General features: G+C 39.0%; 1 protein-coding gene across 4 annotated transcripts in view; it reads left to right on the forward strand.

Moving 5' to 3' along the window:
• Positions 1–9,254, forward strand: part of gask1a (golgi associated kinase 1A) — a 55,323-nt gene extending 46,069 nt beyond the window's left edge. For all 4 annotated transcript variants that reach the window (XM_044208591.1, XM_044208588.1, XM_044208589.1 and 1 more), the window contains exons 4-6: positions 2,267–2,389; positions 3,894–3,997; positions 5,590–9,254. In XM_044208591.1, the coding sequence (XP_044064526.1) occupies positions 2,267–2,389; positions 3,894–3,997; positions 5,590–5,794 (432 nt within the window). In that variant the 3' untranslated portion in view covers positions 5,795–9,254. The remainder of the gene's footprint in view (positions 1–2,266; positions 2,390–3,893; positions 3,998–5,589) is intronic.
• Positions 9,255–10,407: the final 1,153 nt, after the last annotated feature.

The following is a 10,407-nucleotide window of genomic DNA, read 5'->3' on the forward strand; positions in this document are numbered from 1 at the left end:
AAAGATGGGAAGGATGATTCCTCTTTATTACAACTTGGGTATTATTTTCCTAGTTTTAGTCATCAATCCTATCAGTCATGATCTCACTAAGTTAATTGCTGAGTTCTGGGAATGCGGCGGCATTGCTTGAAAGATGTCAGATGGGACAAGAAACACGAGCAGTCAGAGGACTTCAACAGTCAGGCTTTCAACACACCCCAGGTTAGGCAAACTCATTTGGAAGAGAAAACGAAATAAAGTAAAATTATTACTCCATCTGTCCATTGTAAACTTTGGTGGGAAAGTTATTGTTTTGCAAGTCACAAGTCAAAGTCCAAAATGTGTGTTTTGAGTCCTAAACAAGTCATCATGCACACTTCGCTAAACTTAATGCCATTTTAGATGTATTACTTTCAAATAAACGTTTCAAAGCTGATCAGGTGTGTCTTGGTATGTTATTCCTGCGATACAATCATTTGTAATTTCTGAGCCAAGTGATTTGTCTGTTTTGTGATAATCCAAGGTTTAGAGCTGAAACAATTAGTTGATTAATTAATTAGTCGATGAGCAGAAAATTGATTAGCAACTTTTTTGTTAATCAGTGACTTGTGTATGTCATTGATTAAGCAAAATGCCAAACATTCACTGATTCCGGCTTTAATTTAGTCTTTTATAAAAGTAAAGTGAATAATGTTGGGTTTTAAACTGTTGGTCAGACATTATTTTTATCTTCAGGCTTGAGGGGAATGTCAAGTCAAGTCACAAATCGATGGATTTAAAGTCGAGATGCAAGTTTTTAATTTGTCAAGTGTGCTTGTGAACATCTGTGACAGTTTACTTTCGGCTTCCACTCTGACCTGTGGTACTTAATGGAGTTGCCTGCGCACGCAGTTCTCTTCTTCAGCGAGGGATTATTACTGACGTTTTCAGAAATAAACTGTTGTTTTAAACCTGACTGCTCGTGTTTGTTGCCCCATCAGATATCGCTGTGTTCCCAGATCAATTAGAATCAGAAACAGATTCAACTTTATTTGCCAAGAATGTTGACATATACAAGGAACTGAACTTCCCAGTAGTTCTTAATGTACTTAAAATATTATCATAGCAATAGGAGTGATGGCTTAAACTCTGCAAATAAGAATATAATAAGAATATAACTTGTGCACTTAATTTAACCCATTTAACTACTAACTATGCAAAGACTGAAGTAGTACAGTGTGTGTATACTGTCTGTGAATGCAGTCCACACTGCAAGAATTGAATTCTAAACTGTGTAGTCAGACATCAGACTGATATATCAGTACTGTTACAAATCTCTTGAGCATATGTCATGTAGGGTGGAATTTCCCCAAACCACAGGCATGTCCTGAGACATTCCTAACTCTAACTCCACTAATTATTTGTATGTTTTTGGCAGTGCTTGGACAGTATGTGGTGAAGACCTTCATCTCTGATGATTCAGGCTATGAATTTTGTTGTGAATTTCAGTTTATCCCTAGTCATTAAAACTAGCCTTGTTTGTTTCACTTGATATTCATGTGATTTCACATCAACATGGGCTAAATGTCAGTGTGGGTCTCATCTGTTTTCATACTGATAACTGCATGAGATTATCTGTCAGACTGGGAGCCAGATGCACATCACTGACTGGGATGATGAGCCAACACTGGCTGCTTGTTTCAACATGATTTACAGTGGAAGTCAGTGCAGACTAATCAAAAGCTTTTTGCCTCATAGCCTTTTTTCTGATCTTTATTCCAAATCACACTGTTAAAAAAAGGGCGTAGGTTTGGTTTGAGAAATGGGACACAATGAAGTCAGAGGTTCTTCAAAAAGAAAAGAAAAACCTGAAACGATGTGACCAGAATTTACATACAGTACATTTATATGAATCCAAAAAAATAACAATGTCATGAAATTGGTTATCATGCTTCTTATTATAACTACTCTAACAATTTAAAATTCTATGTGAATTGCTTTGTTATTAGTCCACTGACCCAACTTAAAATCACATTTAGTTTCATTGGTAGATAATGTATTTGCATCTTTACCAATTAAAGCACTGCCTTTACTGCCAAATATTTGATTGTTGTTACATTCTCACATAGTCTTCAGAGAATATTTATTCATATTTATTGTAAATAAAAATATAGATGAAACCCTAACAAGTTTGAGTTAGTGCCGTTGTACGCAGCCTGAGAGGCAAAACTGGGGACAAAAAATACCAGCTTTACCTCACGCTGTCGAAGCTAATGACTTTGTGTGTGTTCTTTGTCTGTCTGTGCAGGTAAATGACCGTCTGGACAGGTACTGCTGTGGTTTCACACCTGAACTAACAGAACTCTGTGTGGAGAACCTGCTGCATGCCAAGTGTGGCAACACCAAGGACCTGCTGCTGGTTCACATCCTGGTACGTATCACAAACACTACTAATGTTTCTTCAACTCCACAGACAGTAAACTTACATTATTTTCTCTTTGTGCCATTATCAAAATGATTTATGTCCTGTAACACTACAAGGCCTTTGGAGTGTTTTCTCTTTATTTGCAGTAAAGGCACAAAGACTAATGCTTTATTCTCAGTCAAAGGACAAGTCTACTGATCTTTGCTTTGATTGATGTGTTGGTAAAAATACAGAATAATTTTCCTCCTGCCACGTCAAATTGTCATTTGATTTCAAAACTTTAAATGTCACTGTTTTCTGTTATTGTCAAATCATTATTCATCATCTCTGAGGGAATAAAGAAAATGAAATCCCCCTCGGCTGCCCTGTTTGTTTTTCGTTGCACATTTTGTTGCTGCTGTTCTTTCATGGCAACACAGGAGAATGGATCTATATTTAAATGATACAACAGAAGCATAGATTATACTCCCAGCAGTGTTGATGTATGAGTTGTGAGCTAGCAAACAAGCTGGCAGGCTGGCAGGTGTTTCTGAGGTGGAGCTGATTACAGTAAAGTTGATATGGTGAACACGTTAGGAAACAGTAAGGGCCGGGCTATGAGAGAAAAGTGTTGCCGGAAGGCAAAAGTGTTTATAGTTCGAACAGCCAGAAGCTTCCTGAGAGATGTTCAAACCCTGGCTCCTTTCTCACCTCGTGTGAGGCGTGAAGTGGGTGTGAATGTTGGATTGTCGGTTTCAGGAAGTTACAGAAATTGTCAGACACAGTCCCCCTCCCCCCCCAAGTCAGACAGCTGAAAGGTGTGGAGTGTGTGTGACATGTTGTTCATCAGGAGGAACTGAAGCTCCAGGTTGTTATAGACACTCTGTTCAGCTAAGGAGGGGCATCCAGAGTGTTAGCAGAAAGCTCGCGGTTGTGTTTGGTAATGAGGTGATTACAACTGAATTCATCCTTTCATATTACTGCCACTGTTTTTGGCTGCTAACATTTACCACCGTGTAGCTAAATAAACAGTAAAAGATGTTAGACCATGGAAACTCTCATCTGAATGAGCAGCTTGGATGTAATGCAGTTTAGTTGTGATGTACGACTGAGATACAAAGATCTATTTTGGATTCAGCCTGTTTGCCTGTTGGATATCATTGTGTTAATATGACATTCTTTAAATATACTGTATGTTAAAATGTCAACTTCTGTTAATTCATGTGCACAAATGATTAATTTGAGAGCAGTATTTTTTCATTTGTGCATACAAATTAGATTTTTTTTCTCCATAACTAAACAAAATTGTGATAAACTATATTATTTCACTTTTATGTATCCAATCAATAATATTTAAATTTGAATGTTAATCAGTTGTCACAGTTACTCAAAAAGTAACAAATAAATTAAATAATAACAGAAAACAAGAAGAAAAGGATGACAGCCTAAGCTCACCCTCAAACTGTATTTTGTGTCACCCGTGTCTCCTCCTTCCTCCTGGCAGTCAGTGTGTGTGTGTGTTTGTGTTCAGGTGAGGAAGGCAGATCCCTCCAGACTGGTGTTCATAGACAACGCCGGCAGACCACAGCAGTCCGATGACAACCTCAACTTCAGGCTGGTTGAGGGCATTGATGAGTGAGTACAAAGCAGGAGGATGTAAATTAGAGATATTTTTTGCTCCATTCCAGGCTCGATAAATCACTCCACACAGAGTCAGAAACTCATTTGGGCTCACAGCAGGCACAAACTCTGATTTAAGGAAATGATTCAGGAGAAAATAAAACACATCCAACAACATATTTCCCTGGTGAACAGCTTTCAAATCAGCAGCACAGAAACGTCTACTGGAAGCTTGTTAGGGTTTTGTTACAATGTCTGTCTGATTAGATTAGTGTGCATTCAATTAGCCTGCTATTCAATATGCTGAATGAATCAGGTCTGATAGAAATTCCCCTTTGTCTGTCACTTAGGATTACTAAGCCGCTCCACAAAATGCTCTTAAATATCTTAAGCCTGGATGTGAAACTGAATTTAAATAGAATGTTAGTGTTGTATTATTTCTCATCACTGAATAATATGGAGCAAAATAAAAGGACAATTGGTTATTTTCCAGAGGTGGAGAGTGACTAAATTCAATTGCTTCTCAATCTAACAACTTCTTGGAGTGCATTTTTATGAACTTTGGTCAAGAGGTTTTTTTTTGATATATTGTTTGCATGAACTGAAAAGGAGCCATTCACAGTGACTGTACACACATGCAGTTGCAGAATTTCTGTTATGTCCTCCACTAATGGCAAGGAGAAGCTAAAGATTGCTTTGAATTTTGCTTGAATTCAGCAACTATGGCTCAATATTTAGTTTCCAGTTGCTATGCCAAAATGTTCCAAATTTTCTACAGCTCTGGTTTGCGCCTCTGACTGGCTTCTCCCCAAAGCAACAGTGGCCGAGGCTGAGGTATCAAAGTATGTACAGCCATCTGCCATACAAACCTGTAGCATCGTTACATTATACTGGGAGACTCCTTTGTTTCTAAGATAAGGAATATTGTGGATATTATAAGTCTTTTAAATTGGAATTTACAGTGGGGACAAGCACTTCCAGAAACAGCCACTTTACAACTCTATTGCCCTACCAGAGGTGGAGCTTAAGGAAGGCAATGTCAAAGGTTCAAAATGCTTTAAACAAACCAGTTTGTACAAAGTGTCGTCCAAACACCTGTAAAGGCAAAAGTGTTTATACCTCTTCTGCATGCTCATACTCAAAGGTGAGGCCTGCTGTCATAGAGGGGGCGAAATGCGATGAATTGTACAAATGGGCATAACAGTGCACACTTTCAGACCCCCCAGTTCAGATTCAATGTCTTGACAACTACTGGCAACATTGCCGTAAAATGTAGTATGGAATGTTGTCCCCAGAAGATTGTTTCCAATGATTTTGGTGACCTCCTGGCCTTTCTTTAATCTTTCATCTTTAAGCATTTTTAAAACGTACTGCACAAATAAACCCTTTTTATTTAAATTACTCTTAGCAATGCTAGTGATGTGGCGTATCTAGAAGTGCTAATTTAAAGGCAACTGGACTTTTTTTAGAATCAGACATAGTGATAAGGTGGTAAGAAAACAAAGTATTGTTTTAGTATTGGCTTTACGCATTAGTCTTGTTTTTTAGATTTTAAAGAAGTCACTGAAGCTACAACACATCAAATTTAATTCTATTTCTGTTGTCAGGTTTCCAGAGAGAGCAGTGTCGGTGCTCCAGTCAGGCTGTCTGGAGAGTCTTCTTCTACACTCGCTTTACACAGACAGGGAATTCTGGGACAGCCAAGGCGGGGCCAGCAGTCTCAGGCCTCTCATCCACACTGTGGAGCACAGAGGGAAGATTCTCCTCCAGCACATCAGGGACAAGAAACTACAGCTCAAGAGGGACCTGTGACTGAGCTGACCGGACCAAACAGAAGTAGAATTTAGGATCTTTAGACTCTTTCAGGTTGATAATCTGATTGTCAAGATGATATTTCTTTAGTGTAATCAAAGAGATGTCATTCTCCAGCAACCCCCCCCCCCCAAAAAAACGAAATGAAACAGCTAATGGGAGCAAACTTGGATGTAAAAAAACACCCTTTTATTAGGGGTTACAATAAATACAACATCCACAATGACAACCTCAGAGTACGTGGACCACTCTATTACAGAGTTTTAAAGCTCAACAGTGGTGATATTATATCTTAAAGTTAGACTGAAATCACAGAAGTCGTCCCTCTTGCAGTCAAAAATCAGGTCAGTAGTGAAAGAAAGATCCGAAATGCTCTTTTAGCCTCCACGCCTCTGAGTGGGTGGGCCAGTTTGCAAGTTTGATCGATAGCAAAGCTGGCAGGGGCACCAAGACACACTGCGAAACTTTGCTGTTAGCTATAGCTTACAAGCCAAGCACACACAGTGTTCTGTTAGTAGTGGTGTTAGTTTTAAGTTATGATTTTGAATATTTGCAAAGAATTCTTAGGCAGAGAACCAGCGGCGTTCTGACTGGTTAATGCACAGACGGAGGACGCTGGCATGAAACCAATAAACACAAAATTCTTCCTTTTGGGTATAGATCTTTTTCCAAAAGGGAGCACAGGACTTTAAGAACAACTTTCCACTAAGGTGCTCCTTATAATATAAGTCATTTACTAATGATTATATAAATCAGTCTTAAGCCATTAATAAGGACAACTTTTGGGTTGTGAAAGATCATTACGAGTCAAGTCATTAATAAATGTTAACGAGTTTCTCACTTTTTAATAAGCAATGAAGTTTGTAGTTATATGTGCTAAGTCATTAAAAAGGGAAATAAACCATCAGTCTACAGTTAAAATACGATAGAACACTCCTGGACAAATGAGGGACTACACCGTCCTACAGTTAAAATGTTAATAATGTCATTGTCTTATACGCCATCAATAAACATTAGTCATCTGCAGTTGTTATAATAGTTATTAAGTAATTAATAAATAGTTGTCATAATAATCAATGAAGTCTGCAGTTGTTAATGTTAATAAATTGTTGATAAACTGATTTTGGTCCAGATGCTCTGCAGCGCTTTTCAAAAAGCTCAGAGGCCAAATGGTCCATTGGAGGAGTCTGAGAGCTGCTGCACCAGCCACAACCGGGCAAACCAGAAGTAGTTCTAATTAATGGCTTATTACTGATCTATAAAGCATTAGTAAATGATTAATTAACAATTCATAAATCTAATAATCACAACTTGTAAACCCTTTACAAATGGTGCCTAATTAGAAAGTGGTACTGACATGTCATGTACAAAACAAATCTGCATTGTGCAGCAGAAAAAAACATTACTACAGACTACAGTTACGACATTGAAACATTACCATCTTACCATCAAGGTGTCTTTAAAAGTGTAACTGATTTAGCCGAACAGTTACCATTCATGCTGCACACACAGGACAAGATGATTCTGCTCTGGAAACAGAATCAAACATAAACCTCAAAGTAATGCAGCAAACAGCAAACTGGTGCAGGCCCTCATGTTCAGAGTGTCTAACTCATGCTAATTGTTTGATCATCTGCACCAGATGAAATGCCCCTGTAGCTCAGTCTGTTGATAAGGGATGCTTGTCACTCCAAACACATTCATGTTTTACTTTCAGTCATCCAACATCTCACCAAATGTCCCCTCACAGAAGGGAAATGTGAGACAAATGATTCCCCCGCTCCAGCCAAATGCTGATTTTTCCAAGCAATTTAGTGGAAAGAAGCATGGTCTGTCTTTTCTCTGTTTTAATATTTTACAGAGAGCCAACAGCAGATCGAGTGATTGATTTGGATGTCTGTTTTTATGAGATAAGCTTTTCTGCTTTTAATCGAGGGATTAAAAATAGCTGTCAGCAAATAGCATCTGGACCGGCTCATGGAAGCCTTTTGATAAAAATGGACTCCATATATATATATATATATATATATATATATTCAAAGTGGCTGTCCTTGCACATTGTTAAATGCACAGCAGTGTATAGAAGCAAAAGATGAAAGAAAAGGGATGAAAATTGGATGAAAATCAAGTGTCATTAGGGAAGGAATAGAGCTGAGGCTTTTCTCTCTGAACGACACATTTCTAAAGCTGAACTGTCACAAAATATTCTTTTGGAATTTGAGTCTTGTGAAAAAGCACACATGATATCACTTGAAGCTGTTTTACGCCTTACCCACTCTGAGTTACAATTCCAGCCGTGTTGGCAGCTCATGGATTAATAACATTTTCTATGATTCCCTCTTTTCATCACTGAATAAATGGCTCTAATGAGGACTGGTTCAAATGTGTGATCCTCTCCAATTGATCTCTCTTACATTAAATGTTTTGCTTTTTTTCATGTGTCAAACCACCAGAAGTGTGCTGGCCACCACTGGTTTTAGATTGCATTCATTTCTCTGCTTCTATTTGAATACATTTTTGGTCCAGCTCATTAAGCCCCTTCTGGATTATATTGGACCTAATGCATTCATACATACACTATAAAGCCTGCATGCTGCTCTGCTAAAGGAGAGTGGTTCAAAATAGCAGGATTGTGTGTTGAAAGCTAGAAAAGAAAGCTGCTAAAATGAGAGAATGTTTGCAATGTGGATGAGTGAACTCAATAACAGAATCATAATTTAAATATAAAGAAAGATGAATTGGTCGACATTAATTATTATGCTAGACCTCAGGAAATCCATTTACATAGAGAATATAGAAGTGTAAAAGCATAGAGAGATGCCAAGCCTGCAATTCAAACCTGCTGAAGCTCTGACATTAAGACGCAGTGCAGTAGCCAGGGTTTTATACCGAGGTTTTTTACATACCAAGGTCATGAGTCTGAAGGGCCACACAGAAAGCCCGTCTCACAGAACAGATACACTTCCATTTTATCAAATGTCTCAACCCACGTTGACTGAGACACATGCTTAGTGAAGCGTATTCTCCACAGACAGCCATTCATCACACAAATCTCCTGCTGTTTATGTTGTGAATGTATTAACTGTATCGGTGTATTACCTCCACTTCAAGCCACTATCACCTGTCTACCATTTCTGCATTAACGAATGGAGCGAATATATAGTGTGTAGGAGACAGAACATGGGTGCACTGTGCGTTTGCTGCATGTGTGTGGGTTGGTCTGGTGCTGAGGGGGCGGAGCTCACGGGAGCAGGTGCACGTGCACGTATGTCTGTAAAGGTGAGCACTTACCTGAGGCCAGGTTGTTGAGAGTCAGGGACGGGTAGCCGTAATTTTTGTTGACTGCCTGATTTTCCTGTTTTTGTCCATCTACGTTACCTGTTTTATGCATCTGGTTTTCATGTCCATCCTCTGTCTGCTGTGCTTTGATGGCTCATGTGCAATAAACCTACAAAACGCATGTTGGATCTCAGAACATTTGTAAAGTACAGACTTCAAGCGCGTCACAAATGTTCGAACCCAGGACCCACCTCTGACCCTCACCGCGGCTGCAAGGTTTGTTAAGGAAGCCGCTACATAGTGTAATACAGTTGGTAATAAGTAATAAAAGTAATAGTGTTGCAATAACTTAAAGAAGATACTACAAAACTAACTCTAACCCTATTTTTAGCAATGCTAGTGGCGTGGCTGTAGGGATGGCAAGGTTGGTCAGTTGGTGAGTTCACCACTTTGGTCCAGACTGAAATATCTCGACAACCATTGAAAGGATTGCCAATGTTTGGTATCATCATTCATCATTTACACAGGATGGATTGTAATAACTTTGGTGATCCCCTGACTTTTCTGCTAATGTCACCTCCAAAGTTTCTTTGGTTTAGGACCAAATTGCGACACTACTGACATTCCCATCAGCCACAGACTATAAAGAGCTGCTCCCATTCTCTCCTTTAAATAGGCGGCTGCAGGGTGCAACTTCACCACGGTGGCTATCGGCTAAATCCAGTCCTACTAACAACCTGAACCATATCTTGCTGCTATCCACCCACTCTAATGTCACACAGGAAATGACTGAATTTGTGACTGTGGCAGCGGTGCTCGATGTCTGAAAGTGCCTTCAGTATTGTTACTTAATTTTGTTGGTCTACTGGTATAGAGTGTAAAAAAACTGAATTAGCCTTTTAAAAGATCCCACCGTATGTAACTTTCAGTAGTAGAAAGCAACCCCCGACCCAGTCTCTAAAACTCAAATTCCCTCAAAAATATGAAGGGTGTGACCTTAGTGTTCGTAGTGGTAGCCACAGGCTGGTCTAGACATGACTAGAGAATGTAAACCTCCAGGATTACATATATTAATGCTATGTACTCAGTAGGGATCAAAGGCACATCATGTAAATGTTCTTTTCACTGAACTTGAAAGTTATTTTCATTAATGAATGTTATTTCAATTACATTAATGTATGTCTCCCATGCATGCTTAAAACACAAAGGATTTTTACATGTGCATGTGCATGTCGGAGCGGGAAACAGAGAGTGGAGGAGAAGGAGAGAGATTGATGGAAAACATAAACAGCCTGTCACCCATGACTCATCGATAATAGCTATCATGATGGAGC

Source organism: Siniperca chuatsi, linkage group LG9, assembly GCF_020085105.1.
Source record: "Siniperca chuatsi isolate FFG_IHB_CAS linkage group LG9, ASM2008510v1, whole genome shotgun sequence".
NCBI classification, from domain to species: domain Eukaryota; kingdom Metazoa; phylum Chordata; class Actinopteri; order Centrarchiformes; family Sinipercidae; genus Siniperca; species Siniperca chuatsi.